This window comes from Lissotriton vulgaris, chromosome 1_1 (genome assembly GCF_964263255.1).
Source record: "Lissotriton vulgaris chromosome 1_1, aLisVul1.2, whole genome shotgun sequence".
NCBI lineage: Eukaryota > Metazoa > Chordata > Amphibia > Caudata > Salamandridae > Lissotriton > Lissotriton vulgaris.
In genome coordinates, this window is record NC_141685.1 from 1073750954 (window position 1) to 1073767657 (window position 16704).

Here is a 16704-nt window from a genome sequence, read left to right on the forward strand (position 1 = left end):
GCATTGGATGTCATGCATAAAGTAAGTCCATACTTTGATCATGCTGTTGAAAGGAAGGTGCATCACACGGCTAAATGAAAGGTACAAAATTGACGTCATGTTGCAGATCAGTAAAGCTTTTGGTTTTCTGTTTTTTATGACAATAACAAAAATAACAATGAGGAAATCACATTGCGGTCATCTAAAAGTAATAATGCTGTTTAGCTGTAGTAAAAGTTTACCCGACAGTATGTGTTGCTATTTATTTTCGTGGATTCAAACCAAGGTGACGGGCAGTAATTCCCATGTATCCATCTGTTGCTGTGTAGCAGTCCCTACCCTCCCTTGACCCCTTAACCTACCTCCCCCTCATCATCTGACTCCAACTGGTCGTCCTCTGGCAGAGAATCACAAATTTCACCACGATACACATTCGATGGAGACCATATCTTATTCCATTTCCCCGGGCACGCACGACTCAAGTATACCGCCCTCTCTGTCACCATTATCTTGTCCATATTCATGCACCACTGCGACTTCGTCGGTAGTTCCGTCGCCCCCAACGCTGAGCGATATCTCTTGGCCACTATCATACCTAACGTGACCCAAAGTTGGTTATATCTGGACAGGTCAGTCGGTCCCCACACATTTAAGAGACATTGCCTCGGTTCTGGAAGGAGCGAGGTCTCTAGAGTCTGGGACACAGTGCGCAGTATTTGTCTCCAATAGTGTTGTATGCGCGGGCAGTCCCAGATTGTATGAAAAAAGGACCCCTCCTCCCCACAGCCACGGAGACAGTAGGGATGTTGTATTCTGTGGATGCGATGTAATAGTGTTCTTGTGTAATACACTCTGTGTAGGACCTTGAGCTGTACGAGTCTCAGCCTGGCTGAGATGCCTACCTCTTTTGGGGACGCTAGTGCCTCGTTCCATTCGTGTTCATCCAGGGCGTCCACTTCTCCTTCCGATCTATCTTTCAAGGAGGTCAGCGGGTCAGGTAAGTTATTAAGGAGTTTATGGTAAGTTAACGATGTCACTCGTTCAACCATGAAGTCAGGTAGCAGACGATCCTCCAGCGGGGAGGATTCTGGTAGATCCGTCCCGGAGGGGATGGCCGCAAGCAAAGCATGGCGTATCTGTACATAGCGGTATGATTCGTGTGGCCCCAGTTCATACAATTCCCTCAGGCGGTCAAATGAAATGACCTCACCCCGTTCCCACATGTCGCCCACCGTGGATATCCCAATGGTGTCCCAGTGACCCTGCTGTATCTCAGGTTTCCCAAGGCACGGGTATCCCAGAGCGGGGTAAGTTTAGTAATTTTCCCCTTCCAGCCCAGCGCAGCTAGCGCCAAATGCCACAGCATTATAGTAAGTTTAGTAGGTCCTGTTAATGTTCGCACTTTACGCTGGTCGTAGAGTGGGGCTAGCATGCTGTTGATGCCTAGTTGTGCCCTATCTGTTCGGAAAGCTGGGTCAGTGTGTGGAGCATGTATCCACTGGTTAATGGGCTTAAGGTGCGCCGCCCAGTAGTATAGGTTAAGATTCGGCAGCGCGTTCTTTTGTTTTTTGTTAGTTAATGTTTAAGAACTTTTCATTACCTTCACAATCTGTCGGACAACTGTCCCTTTTGTACCCGGCATACCGAAAGTTTGAGAAGTATGCGCAATTAAAAACTGATTAGACATCCTAGTATTTACTGTTTTGCAAGTAGTGCAAATTAGATCATCTAACATTAAAAAATGTAATGCTCTTTCAGGCACCTTTTTAGGTGTTTAAAAAAATTATTAGTTCAGAACAGATTAGATCTAATGAAAATTTGACTATTTTAGGAGTTAACTTTTCCCCATAATTACCTTATCTTTGTATATCACTCGACCACAAGACATGGCAGTCCTCTCCTACACTCATCACACCCAACTCAGCCTCTCCCTGACGAACAAGACAAAGGCCATTAGAACCAACTTCATTAATGACCATGCTATCAGATTGGATGCAAACCAACTGCTCAACAACAAGACCACCCCATGGGATTCACCTAGGTTGGCCACCGGATCTATAACCAACACCCCCACCAACAAACCACACAAGAAATCTAGGACTCATCCTTGATGACAAGTTCTACATGATGGCTCAAGTCAATGCAGTGTGCACCTCCTGCTTCTACATCCTACGCATGCTGCAAAATGTCTTCAAATGTTTGCCTCAGAACACCAGATGGACCATCACGCAAGCCCTGATCACCAGCAGGCTGGACTACGGCATCACTATCCACACCAAAATCTCCAAACAACTCCTACACAGATTCCAGACCATCCAGAACACAGTTGCAAGACTCATACTCTTTCGCCTATGCCGCACCCACATCACACCACACCTCAGCAAGCTTCACTGGCTCGCCATTCACAAGTGCAGCCAATTCAAACTTCTTAAGCACACATACAAAGCCCTACACAACTCAGGACCAGAATACCTGAACAGCCGCACAAACTTTCACCAACCCACCAGACACCTACACTCTGCCTGACTCACTTGCACACACTCCCCACATCCACAAAGTAAAACTGTAGGTCGCTCATTCTGATACACCGCTCCCAAAATAGGGAACGACCTTCCTCAGCAGAACAGAGCCTCCTCCTCACTGCTTGAGTTTCGCAAAAAGCTGAAGATCTGACTCTTCATATAAACACCTTGGGACCACACACCGACACACCATAGTCAAATGTTTGGATACCCTCTAGGGTGATTAGTGTGCTATACAAATCAACATAATATATACATCAATTGGTTTGTTCCATCGACAAGGCTTACAATTCATTTTCCTTAACGAAGGAACTGCAACTAAAAAGCTTGCTTTTAGAGTAAGAAACGTTACGTTTATATTAAGCATTGGGTTCAAGTGTGGTTTCATCAGGGCTGTTAGTACTATGTTTAAGTGCTACTAAGCCGGTGCTGAAAGTGGAGGATATCAGCTTTTTACTCCTTCGATGAATCTTTGTACATAACCGGTAAATTAAATATTTGTGTTTGACCTAAACCTCTTCTTCATGCGCAATCGCTGAGAAATCCACTTGTAAGGATGCAGAGCTAAGGCCAACTTCAAGTAAATGCATAAAATACTTCACAAACACAATTGGTTCTGTTCTCCTTTCCATAAAACAATTTTTCTACACCAGTTTAGGAAACGGTGCCATTTTCTTGCATCGTGTTTTTTGGGTTTATGGTTCCCTGGCTTTTTTAGTCTTCCAAACAATTTAGAGAAAGATTTCAACACAGACATTCTAAGACTTCAGGAGTCACTCGGCTAACTGTAGACTTTGAGTACCAGGGTGATAAACCTCAACCTTTTCCAAGCCGATGCATCCTTTGCTACAGGTATTGTTACATTGAGTTGTGACATTTTTGTTAGTTTTGAGAACCACATTTGCAAGCCCACATGAGACCTATTAGTAGGAGTTTCATCTGAGATATTTATGTATTGTGTAAGGTGTAAGCAAACATCCCGCACCAACTTATCAAAAGAGCATTCCTCTTAACTGTAGATGGAAATGCCTGGATGCAAAGTTTCGGCATTTTGTTTTTTCTTTTGTTGCAAATAGATCTAGATTCAGAATGCCCTGTTTGATAAACATCTCCATTACAATACCCAGTTTTAATTCCTATTTGTGCGATGTACCTAGGATATCAGCTTGATTGTTTTCTAGCCCTGGTACATAAGTAGCCATTAAACCAATGTTTCTTGCTTTGGTCCAGTGTCAAACATCTTGAACCAACTGACAGAGGATAAATAAAATCGGCCTTCATTCTTGCTGAGGTAGAAAACTAGGGTACTGATGTCTGTTAGTATCTGAATGACTTGCTCTTGGACTGACTTTGAAAAATATTTAGAAAGGATATCTTTAATTCCAGAAAATTCATGTGTTTGCTACCAACCATCCTTTTCTAATTTTTAGATTTGGAAGGTTTGCCCACCCATCCCACCTGTGACATGCCTTTTGAAAATACTAGCCTCTGGGTTTGGTGCCTTCAATAATTTGCAGTTTAACCTTTTTGCTATTGTTCAAACACTGTAACTCCTTCTGTATCTTGCGTGTTGCAACCATTACATCCTCCTAGTTCCCACTAACTTCAGACCATTGATTGCTCCTTCATTCCCGAACTGGTCTCATGTAAAGTCTTTCAATTGGTATTAAAAGAACACAAGATGTCATCAGTTCTAATAATTTCATTACTGTTCTCACTATGAGACACAGGCATCTAGAAAAGGCGAGCTAGTTTCTGCAGTGCCCCCACTCTCCTCAGAGTCAATTCTGTATTAATTGCTGCCCCCATTCTTCTATTTCTAATGAAGTAGTGATACTTCAACAACGAAGCTCAACTGGTAGAATAGGTCCACTGCTATTAGGAGATTATGCCGACATTGAAGGAAAGTACCCACCCTGTGCAGCCAGTCGTCTGGGTAATAGCACAGATGAACTCTTCCCTTCACGAGCTGCAAGGCCACCATCATCAGTGCCTTTGTAAAGACCTTTGGTGCGGTCTTTGTCTTAGTGAGACGGTTTTATCACAAACCGGAGATATTTCTAGTAAGCAGAATGCATTGGTATATGGATAAAATCATGTTTCAGGTCTATGAGTAAGTAATTGCTCTTGTCCAATGAGGTAGGACTACTTGTAAAGAATTTCTGTGTCCTGATGAACTTGTTTACAAATCTTAGGTACTACAGCTTGCTCCAGTATTTTTACCTGTCTTTGTTTGTATATTTGTTAATTTGAAGCAATTGTTGGTGTTTCTTTAATTAAATTCTAAGCAAAAGCTGAGTTTTATAATTTTAATACCGATTTGTCACTTAAGGCAGATTGCCACTAGTGCAGGTCATTCTTGATTCTGTCCCCAATGGTGTCACATGAACAGGAGCAGCTCTAAAGAGTTGTTTACTGTAAGGGATACATCCTCTATAGACTTCTAGTTTAGTCTCATGAGAGAACAAGCACTGGCGTTGCCAATAGGTCTCGCAGTAGGAAAGTTGGAGCTATTGGTTTTGTAAATGACAAAGCCCTTTATGTATTTAAAATGATAACCAAAGTGAAAGGCATTGTTATTTGCAATTGTAATGGCTCCAACTGTCGTACTGCGAGACCTATTGGCAACGTGAGTGGTTTTTCGTGTGTGAGTGGCGTTGTGTGTGTGAGTGGCGTTGTGTGTGTGAGTGGCGTTGCGTGTGTGAGTGGCGTTGCGTGTGTGAGTGGCGTTGCGTGTGTGAGTGGCGTTGCGTGTGTGAGTGGCGTTGCGTGTGTGAGTGGCGTTGCGTGTGTGAGTGGCGTTGCGTGTGTGAGTGGCGTTGCGTGTGTGAGTGGCGTTGCGTGTGTGAGAGGCGTTGCGTGTGTGAGTGGCGTTGCATGTGTGAGTGGCGTTGCATGTGTGAGTGGCGTTGCATGTGTGCGTAGTTGAGTGGCGTTGCGTAGTTGAGTGGCGTTGCGTAGTTGAGTGGCGTTGCGTAGTTGAGTGGCGTTGCGTAGTTGAGTGGCGTTGCGTTGTTGCGTGGTGTTGCGTAGTTGCATGGCGTTGCGTAGTTGCGCGGCGTTGCGTAGTTGAGCGGCGTTGCGTGTAGTTGCGTGGCGTTGTGTAGGTGCGTGGCGTTGCGTAGTTGCGTGGCGTTGCGTAGTTGCGTGGCGTTGCGTAGTTGCGTGGCGTTGCGTAGTTGAGTGGCGTTGCGTAGTTGAGTGGCGTTGCGTAGTTGAGTGGCGTTGCGTAGTTGAGTGGCGTTGCGTAGTTGAGTGGCGTTGCGTAGTTGAGTGGCGTTGCATGTGTGAGTGGCGTTGCATGTGTGAGTGGCGTTGCATGTGTGAGTGGCGTTGCATGTGTGAGTGGCGTTGCGTTGTTGCGTTGCGTAGTTGCGTGGCATTGCGGCGTTGCGTAGTTGCGCGGCGTTGCGTAGTTGAGCGGCGTTGCGTAGTTGAGCGGCGTTGCGTAGTTGAGCGGCGTTGCGTAGTTGAGCGGCGTTGCGTAGTTGAGCGGCGTTGCGTAGTTGAGCGGCGTTGCGTAGTTGAGTGGCGTTGCGTAGTTGAGTGGCGTTGCGTAGTTGAGTGGCGTTGCGTAGTTGAGTGGTGTTGCATGTGTGAGTGGCGTTGCGTTGTTGCGTGGCGTTGCGTAGTTGCGTGGCATTGCGGCGTTGCGTAGTTGCGCGGCGTTGCGTAGTTGAGTGGCGTGGCGTAGTTGAGTGGCGTTGCGTAGTTGAGTGGCGTTGCGTAGTTGAGTGGCGTTGCGTAGTTGAGTGGCGTTGCGTAGTTGAGTGGCGTTGCGTTGTTGCGTGGTGTTGCGTAGTTGCATGGCGTTGCGTAGTTGCGCGGCGTTGCGTAGTTGAGTGGCGTTGCGTAGTTGAGTGGCGTTGCGTAGTTGAGTGGCGTTGCGTTGTTGCGTGGTGTTGCGTAGTTGCATGGCGTTGCGTAGTTGCGCGGCGTTGCGTAGTTGCGCGGCGTTGCGTAGTTGCGTGGCGTTGTGTAGTTGCGTGGCGTTGTGTAGTTGCGTGGCGTTGCGTAGTTGCGTGGCGTTGCGTAGTTGCGTGGCGTTGCGTAGTTGCGTGGCGTTGCGTAGTTGCGTGGCGTTGCGTAGTTGCGTGGCGTTGCGTAGTTGAGTGGCGTTGCGTAGTTGAGTGGCGTTGCGTAGTTGAGTGGCGTTGCGTAGTTGAGTGGCGTTGCATGTGTGAGTGGCGTTGCATGTGTGAGTGGCGTTGCATGTGTGAGTGGCGTTGCGTTGTTGCGTGGCGTTGCGTAGTTGCGTGGCATTGCGGCGTTGCGTAGTTGCGCGGCGTTGCGTAGTTGAGCGGCGTTGCGTAGTTGAGCGGCGTTGCGTAGTTGAGCGGCGTTGCGTAGTTGAGCGGCGTTGCGTAGTTGAGCGGCGTTGCGTAGTTGAGCGGCGTTGCGTAGTTGAGCGGCGTTGCGTAGTTGAGCGGCGTTGCGTAGTTGAGTGGCGTTGCGTAGTTGAGTGGCGTTGCGTAGTTGAGTGGTGTTGCATGTGTGAGTGGCGTTGCGTTGTTGCGTGGCGTTGCGTAGTTGCGTGGCATTGCGGCGTTGCGTAGTTGCGTAGTTGCGCGGCGTTGCGTAGTTGAGTGGCGTGGCGTAGTTGATTGGCGTTGCGTAGTTGAGTGGCGTTGCGTAGTTGAGTGGCGTTGCGTAGTTGAGTGGCGTTGCGTAGTTGAGTGGCGTTGCGTAGTTGAGTGGTGTTGCGTAGTTGCATGGCGTTGCGTAGTTGCGCGGCGTTGCGTAGTTGCGCGGCGTTGCGTAGTTGAGCGGCGTTGCGTGTAGTTGCGTGGCGTTGTGTAGTTGCGTGGCGTTGCATAGTTGCGTGGCGTTGCGTAGTTGCGTGGCGTTGCGTAGTTGCGTGGCGTTGCGTAGTTGCGTGGCTTTGCGTAGTTGAGTGGCGTTGCGTAGTTGAGTGGCGTTGCGTAGTTGAGTGGCGTTGCATGTGTGAGTGGCGTTGCATGTGTGAGTGGCGTTGCATGTGTGAGTGGCGTTGCGTTGTTGCGTGGCGTTGCGTAGTTGCGTGGCATTGCGGCGTTGCGTAGTTGCGCGGCGTTGCGTAGTTGAGCGGCGTTGCGTAGTTGAGCGGCGTTGCGTAGTTGAGCGGCGTTGCGTAGTTGAGCGGCGTTGCGTAGTTGAGTGGCGTTGCGTAGTTGAGTGGCGTTGCGTAGTTGAGTGGTGTTGCATGTGTGAGTGGCGTTGCGTTGTTGCGTGGCGTTGCGTAGTTGCGTGGCATTGCGGCGTTGCGTAGTTGCGCGGCGTTGCGTAGGTGAGTGGCGTGGCGTAGTTGATTGGCGTTGCGTAGTTGAGTGGCGTTGCGTAGTTGAGTGGCGTTGCGTAGTTGAGTGGCGTTGCGTAGTTGAGTGGCGTTGCGTAGTTGAGTGGCGTTGCGTTGTTGCGTGGCGTTGCGTTGTTGCGTGGCGTTGTGTAGTTGCGTGGCGTTGCGTAGTTGCGTGGCGTTGCGTAGTTGCGTGGCGTTGCGTAGTTGCGTGGCGTTGCATGTGTGAGTGGCGTTGCGTAGTTGCGTGGCGTTGCGTAGTTGCGTGGCGTTGCGTAGTTGCGTGGCGTTGCGGCGTTGCGCAGCGTTGCGTAGTTGAGTGGCGTTGCGTAGTTGAGTGGCGTTGCGTAGTTGAGTGGCGTTGCGTAGTTGAGTGGCGTTGTGTAGTTGAGTGGCGTTGCGTAGTTGCGTGGCGTTGCATGTGTGAGTGGCGTTGCGTTGTTGCGTGGCGTTGCGTAGTTGCGTGGCATTGCGGCGTTGCGTAGTTGCGCGGTGTTGCGTAGTTGAGCGGCGTTGCGTAGTTGAGTGGCGTTGCGTAGTTGAGTGGCGTTGCGTAGTTGAGTGGCGTTGCGTAGTTGAGTGGCGTTGCGTAGTTGAGTGGCGTTGCGTAGTTGCGTGGCGTTGCGTAGTTGCGTGGCGTTGCGTAGTTGCGTGGCGTTGCGTAGTTGAGCGGCGTTGCGTAGTTGAGTGGCGTTGCGTAGTTGAGTGGCGTTGCGTAGTTGAGTGGCGTTGCGTTGTTGCGTGGCGTTGCGTTGTTGCGTGGCGTTGCGTAGTTGAGTGGCGTTGTGTAGTTGCGTGGCATTGCGGCGTTGCGTAGTTGCGCGGCGTTGCGTAGTTGAGTGGCGTGGCGTAGTTGAGTGGCGTTGCGTAGTTGAGTGGCGTTGCGTAGTTGAGTGGCGTTGCGTAGTTGAGTGGCGTTGCGTAGTTGAGTGGCGTTGCGTTGTTGCGTGGCGTTGCGTTGTTGCGTGGCGTTGCGTAGTTGCGTGGCGTTGCGTAGTTGCGTGGCGTTGCGTAGTTGCGTGGCGTTGCATGTGTGAGTGGCGTTGCGTAGTTGCGTGGCGTTGCGTAGTTGCGTGGCGTTGCGGCGTTGCGTAGTTGCGCAGCGTTGCGTAGTTGAGTGGCGTTGCGTAGTTGAGTGGCGTTGCGTAGTTGAGTGGCGTTGCGTAGTTGCGTGGCGTTGCATGTGTGAGTGGCGTTGCGTTGTTGCGTGGCGTTGCGTAGTTGCGTGGCATTGCGGCGTTGCGTAGTTGCGCGGCGTTGCGTAGTTGAGCGGCGTTGCGTAGTTGAGCGGCGTTGCGTAGTTGAGCGGCGTTGCGTAGTTGAGTGGCGTTGCGTAGTTGAGTGGCGTTGCGTAGTTGCGTGGCGTTGCGTAGTTGCGTGGCGTTGCGTAGTTGCGTGGCGTTGCGTAGTTGCGTGGCGTTGCGTGGTTGAGTGGCGTTGCGTGGTTGAGTGGCGTTGCGTGGTTGAGTGGTGTTGCGTGGTTGAGTGGCGTTGCGTGGTTGAGTGGCGTTGCATGTGTCAGAGGCTAAATGTAGCACAGGGAGACCTCCAGTGGTAAGACAATCAAAAACAACTTAGAAAACATTTGACAGTATGAAGAGATCAAACTCATGAACAAGCGTGATACACCTCAGCTAAAAATCATGATAAATAACAACACACATTAGAAGTGAAACTGCAAGTACAGAAGGACCAGCTTTGCTTGTTTAAAACTCCCACTTCAGGCAGATGAGTGTAATGTGTAAAGCGTCTTGAATAATTAGGGGAGGAGAAGCCCTTTGATGTGCTGGGCTGGCTGGCCCTGAATGCGCGTGCATGTTATCACGTGGTTCACGGGCACTGCAAGAAAACCGCGGCTGAAAGCCCTTTGGTTTGAAGAGAAAATAGCCGACTTGAATTCTCCCCATTTCCCATTCCTGCGGAATGGTAAAGGCGAGACCTAAAAAACTGTCTGGTTTGATTGTTCAGGAACCACGGTGACTGGGTTAGAAACCAGTAGAAATCATTTGTTTTTAGGGCATTATACTGTAGAGTAATCTACTTTGCCAACATTTGTCCTCTATAAAAAGGAGATTCCCCCATTGTCAAGTAACATACTGGCTTTGCAGTGTCACTAACCTTTTCCATTTGTTCCAGGTTTTGATCGATTACTGTGCCGAATAAATCTTCCCTTATAAAAGATGTGTCAATCACATTTGCTTGTACTTCACTTTTAAAGCCTGAAATTCATAGCCAGGAGTGCCCCTGAACAATTGTTCCTGTTGACAATTGCCTGCTGGCTGGGTGCTCTGCATCTAATACGTACTTAAAAATAAGTAGCTGCAATTGTTCTACCTTCTTCCAACTATTGACTCTGTCCGTTACAGGTACTGTTATGGGAGCTGCTAAAGTATATCTTCCATATCCTCCCACTGTTGGTAAGCATATCTATTAACCTTGTCACTAGTTTCCTCTATGCAATTTTATAGATGCCACTGACTCCATTTTTCTGCCAACTGCCTCAAAAGATTTACTGTCCCTATCGGTTGGCAGGCCATGTGTGCTTGGGGATTAGGCTCTTTTCCTGGCTGTGCAGATAAGAGATGTGCTCCATGTGTGAAATAATGTACTGTGGGTCCTGAGTTAACAATTTATATTTCTTTTTGATTCAGGGAGATGCTGCAGTAGAGATAGCAGTTTTTTGAAGACCTCATGACCTTGTTGCAAGACAGCTGGACAATAGGCAAGTTGTGAGAACGGCTTTCAACGGGACACGCTGGGGCGACTTGGCCCAACCATGAGGGAAGAGGCCTTTAATCCTGATGTCCTGGGCCCGACCTACTATGGATCCTGAACATCTGGGCCAAGTACCCCTTCTACACTTGACTCTCATTTTAGCCTGGTATGAGCAGTCTAAGGCTCCCTCAAGGGGTGGTGGATCCAGGATAGTGTACATAGTCTCGCAACTCAAAATGCATGCAGCAGCACAAATAAATCATTATCCAGCCAAATACTCACTTTTATGAAAAAAGTGAAGTATTTTATTTCTACCACTAACTACACAAAGGAAAAATACGATATTCACAAACACGTTTATATGATCCTCCCCTGATATCGGGTGCTACCCTGTCTCTCACTCCTAGCGTTTAGCGATTGTGGTTATTCCCCACTCACTATTGGTAACCCCCAGGGTGGGCCCCACAAGTAGTCTGAGTAGAGACTCCACTATAAATTTACCTTAAAGTCAACAGTATTCCAGCTTTACTGAGCTAATTTAGCAAAAAGGTCCCTCTGTGCCAACAGGCCTGAAACCTGTCCTGGGTTATGGTGTGCAGGAGCTCCCATGGCGCTCCACTTCTCCGGTGGAAGCAGACCAAGTTGCAGTTCTTAGTGCTTCCAGTGACCTCCTCTGGCATACAGGGTCACTGCAACTCAAAGTGCCAGTGCTCCGGCTTGATCAGCATGGAGATATTCACCAAAGCAGGCTCTCCTGGCATATGGGGTTGCCGCCTCACTACCGCAAAAGGCTATAGCCCTTGCCATACAGCAGTCTTTCCCAAAGCAGCCCCTCCTGGCATACAGGATTGCCAACACACCACCGTCCAAGGCTATGACACTTACTGCACAGCAGTCTCTTCCACAGTAACCCCTCCTGGCATACAGGGACACCGTTTCGCTACTACGCATGGGACCCGGCCAGATCGGATAGCACAATACACAGCAACCGTCTCCTGGCATAAAGAGGTCATGACTCTGTTCAACAAATTAGCATCGGTCCAATCGGTGCATCAGCTGTTTCCTTAAATATCACACAAGAAGTCCACTCAACAGGGTTTTTCTACCTCCTCTCCATGTTTCACCATGCAGGCCGGGGTCTCAAAAAAATCAGACACCGGGCCCTGCATGTATCTTACCATTCACAGGCCCACATAAACCCAGTGTATGTATACAGCATACATGCACTGGACAGTATTGTATCCTCCTTGTACTGTACCACTCAGAGGCACACATACATTCGCCCATTGCATTTAACATGCCTGCACTACACAGCATTGTATCCTTCGTGTACTGTACTATTCACAGGTAAGCGTATACCCAGCATGTGCATTTATCCTACACACACTGCACAGCGCTACATCCTTCATGTGCTGAACCACTCATAGGCACATATATATCCAGAAATGCACACACTGTTCAGTACTGCATTATTCCTGTATTGTACCCTTCCCAGGCACACATACACCCAAAGCAGATACACCAACTCTGCGTTGTGCAGTACTTCACACCAATCTGATATAGGCCAAGGGTGAGTTAAACACACAGCAGCTGAACCTTAAAAGCTAGGGAGCTTGCACAGCTCACTCCAATGATAGGTTAAAAAGGATCTGTTCACTCCTTCTGATAACTAACTACATGGTATGCTGCTACCACCACAACATATTCATGCTGATAAACTCCTGGTGGAGGCAGTAGTCTTTCATCACTTTGAGGTAGGGCTTTGGGCACCTCTCCCTGTCATGGTGCACATGCATGATTCCTGTTTGCCTATGCCACATATGTGAACTGTTCCCAAGCCAACACACTTTTCGTCAGGAGCATAGGAAACGGAGCAACCGAACAAATTTTAAATTTGCCCAGCAGACCTCACACCACAGGATTAGTGTGGCCTGGAATTATCGCCACATTGGAAACTGCAATATAGTGAAACCGTGAACAAGTCGCATGTACAACCTTACTGAGGTGACAAAAGACGTGTTGGCTTGGGAACAGTTCACTTACTGAAAGCTTGCAGATTTATTAAAAGAAGAAAAAATCAACTGATTGACCTATTATGTTATATGTGAATAACATCTAAAACTGTCATTTTGAATTCACGTGTGCTGGGGTATGCTGATTATACACAGAGTATGGATGGTCTGAGAGCAGGAGAACATGGACATATACACAGTTAGCCTGACACCCACCTTTGCTGCTTCGTGCTGCGATCAATCCAGGGGTTTCCCCAAATTCGTTGGGCGTCTCAACGTTTGCCCCAAAAACAATCAGTGCCTTGATGAGCTCGAGATGGTCCAGCTACAAAAATAAAGAAAGACTGATTCGGGGAAGAGGGTCAGGGTGGGAGAGGCTACTTTTAAACCAAAGGCAGAGGGACCACAAGATGCCCTTTCAGCAAGATGTGAGCCACCCTATGGACAGGAAACAGAGCCACTTGGAGAACAATGAGGACCAGGAGATCTGGAGACAATAATGGCAAGCATTATCTGTATGACATCATTTCATCAAAGAACATCAACACATATATGATTCCAGCCACCAGCGATCTTTGCTATTTCGTTTTAGATCAGACACAATGAAATACCTGTTGTGCTTTCCCCAGGATTTCATCCACAATTTAGAGGCTGTATGATAATGTTTCAGGCCAATCAATGCTCCATTTTATCTTCTTTTGTAAATTTTGTGTAAGGTATACGAGATTGTTTTTAATAACGGTTCTAAAAAACGTATTTCAAAAGCACTGGACAAAGCAGGCCCGCTTGTAGGCCTTTAATGACCTTACCTAATGATGAAATTGTTTTGCATTTTGGGGCCTTTTTAAAATGTGCTGTGCAAATTCGTAGGTCTATATTGTCCTAAAATTACTTTAACACATACTGTTATGTTTTAAATGTATAATTATTGTTTTATTTGTTTTTATGCATTTTATAACCTGACGTAATGTTGTATGTCCTTTTATGGTTATCAGACTTCCGAATAAAGCTATTTATTGATTGATTCCGGCTACCCCATTGCAATGAGCCCTGCAAAATACCAACTGATCAATACACAATACTAGAGTACATCAGCGTCTCCCCGCTGGCAACTGGGCAAAGCCCAGTACTACATATCTGCATCCCACCAATGTCATCAACTGAGCAGTCAATCACTTCTGTATCTGACTGCACACTGACTAAGCTACACAATGAGTCAAGGCAAGCAATACCTGGAACTCAATTGTGTCTCCAACACAGCACCACATGGCACCATTTATTAATTACCCCAGGTTTATGGCAATGGCGGAGCTCCATGGAGCAGTGATGCTTGTCAAAGAACATATATCAGAGCTGGAAGTTGTCAGAATTAAGGTGCTGCACATGGACCAGTTGAGTGTGTGGGGCCTGAATTAGAATTACATAAACAAATATGAAAATGAAAAGAGCTGTGAGAACATGGAATAGAGAAGGTAGCCTGAACAGATGTTTTCTTACATATCAGAACTTCAGGCATTGGGAGATGTGCATTAAACTCCTCTTCCAAAAGGAGTAACACAGTACTACAGCCCCAAGATACATTTGCCGTAAAGTGATGACCCTAGCAGAGCATTGTATAAAACCACAAATTCTAGATTTACATACCTTCATAGCCAGATGTAAAGGGGTGTTCCCGCCCTCCCCTTGTGCATTTGCATCAGCACCATGCGTCAGCAGCACCATGGCACAATCGAAGCGCGAGCGTTTCACCATTATGTGTAGGGCCGTGTCTCCAGTCTTGCTGACATAGTTGATATTGCTGCCTCGGGCAAGCAGTAAACGTGTCATCTGAGCAACAAGAACAGGGATGGTGAGACAGAGTAAAGGAGAAAAAAAACTGGTATATATATATATTTTTAATTATATCAAGACAGCTAAAACAGAGCCACAAATATATACCTTGAAGCTTTCATGCTCAGATATCATTTCAGTCTCATCCCAAACAGCAGGTGGGACAGTTTCAAAATCAGTGAAGTGGGAGAATGGGCTGGGAACACTGGAAGGAAAATTGGCACTCGTGACACTGGTTCAGACACAAATCCCAAAAATGAGGGGCTGGGGTGGGCCAGTACGCTTCAAGACTTCCAATGAGGTGGCTTGGAGAAGTTAGCATGTGTGGGGCTCCCTTACTCTCTTGAATTGTTAGAAGGCAAAGGAACACAGCCCTACTGCATTCTAGGGTGTGAGGCCACTGCCTACTGTGTGAAGTATCCACTAAGACTAGGACACAACAACATGACTATGCATGTCAATGACCCCAGAAATCACTGTTGCAAATGACAGTGAAATGTACCTTATAAAATCACTTTGAGTTGTTGAACCAACATTATATTTAGAAACAACAAGGGAACCCAAAAAAGTCGACCCCCGGAAAGGAAGTATATGAAACCAAGTAATGAATATAGACACAATTGTTGCTATATTAAGTGGACTTGTCCAGCCGGACAGAGGTCTAATATTTACTTTTAGAACAAATAAGTCAATAATGCACAACAGTACATACAATGGGACACAAGCCTGTGTCCTACATAGCCAGTGAAATACAGAACGGGGAAAGGACACACACAGGGGGGGCTCAGGCAAAGCTTTCTTAGTTTGTTACACATACGAATTACATATTATTGTGAGAACAAATCGCAACAAAACACCTTTACATTGACGTAAACTAAAGTTTTTTAACGTATAAGGTGCATTTAAGGTGTTGACGGAGTTTCGATCCGTTGAAAGAATGAGCGGATCATCATCATGACATACATTGTATGCCTGTTAGAATAGAGTCTCATATGCCGCCAAGTCCGGGATAGGTGAGCTTGGGCGGGAGAAGAGGTAACTGTCACGCCGTTCCCGAATGCCGGAATCCGGAGATACAGGGTGGGAGATTATCGAGTCGCAACTGTGTACTCGTACGGCACAATCGCCGGTTTGTAAGATGAGTTCGCTTAATAGCGGGGGTCTATCAACACACAGAAGAACCCAGACCATAGCAATATCAGTGAGCTCTAAAACCCAATGAGTCTGCAGCCGCACAAATAACATGACTGGAAAGCATTATTCCTTCAGGCAAGATTTCCTGGATATTCACCATTTTCAAAGGGAATCTTTTCAGTGAAACACTGCAGAGATCCCATATGGACCTATGACAGCGTCTAGCAGGGAACTTGCACTGGCAGCTTTAAGCATAGTAGCTGATGTCTGACAAATGTTTCTTTTCACTGCAATATTCAATTTACCCCCATTCTTAGGAGATATAGCAGATGATGCAGCCATGGCAAGAATTTTCCTTAAAGTGGATACAATGACAGAGTCTGGTAGTGAACGCAAGTGTAGAAAAATAGGCCATTGCTCTGGATGTTTATGCTTGTTCTGAAGTCTAGTAGGAGCATATTTAGTTAAGGCAGGAGTAAGAAGTTTAATTCCTGAGTGCAACAATCCTAGCACTACAGCCAAAAATGATCTTGAAAGCATAACGGTGATAAAAGGTCTTGAAACCGAGTATCAAAATGGGTTCCAATAGTCAGAGTACTAGAAGAATAACAATCTTGAAAAGGAACAGTGTAAGGCCTCAAATGACAGAGGAGGGCTTGAAACAGGAATATTAAGCTGTGCTTCACTTCGGACCAATTCTTTATTGGACATATTTATGTAATCAATTATTGGAATGCTGAGAGGGAGCGACACTGCCAGTGTTTGAAAATATCTGCAGAATGAAGAAATAGATGTGGCAGATCTTTTAAGAGATCATTTTGGAGTACGAAACAGTCTTCTACAGTGTTTCAAGTTCAAAGAATGTTGCCTGCTATGTCTAAAATGGCACCTTTATGGACTACGTGATCTCCTTCTTGGAGTCAACTTTTGGAAGAGCCATAACTGGAAAATCAAGAAAAGATGGTGGCGGTGATGGAATTACAGGCTGTGAAGGAACCTGCGGAGGTAGGACCCACAAAACGTAGCACAGAAACAGGTGCTCGAGGCACAGCAGAAGCATGACTTCCAGGAACAGTTTGTTAAAGTGAATAAGGGGTGATGCGATACTATGGGTTGTGTTTCATGGAGTGGGAAGTATGCCCTTTATTCTGAAGAGTGAGGAAGTTTATTTCTTTGGTGTTCATACTCCCCCTACAGAGAAGTGATAGGATCTGCGCAATGTAAAATCTTTCCACAG

At 47.0% G+C, this 16704-nt stretch overlaps 1 protein-coding gene across 4 annotated transcripts in view; it reads right to left on the reverse strand.

Annotated features, from left to right (window-relative positions):
- Nucleotides 1–16704, reverse strand: part of PLA2G6 (phospholipase A2 group VI) — a 604218-nt gene that overhangs the window by 127448 nt on the left and 460066 nt on the right. For all 4 annotated transcript variants that reach the window (XM_086963273.1, XM_086963270.1, XM_086963277.1 and 1 more), the window contains 2 exons: nt 14148–14330; nt 12720–12828 (listed from right to left, as the gene is read on the reverse strand). In XM_086963273.1, the coding sequence (XP_086819399.1) occupies nt 12720–12828; nt 14148–14330 (292 nt within the window). The remainder of the gene's footprint in view (nt 1–12719; nt 12829–14147; nt 14331–16704) is intronic.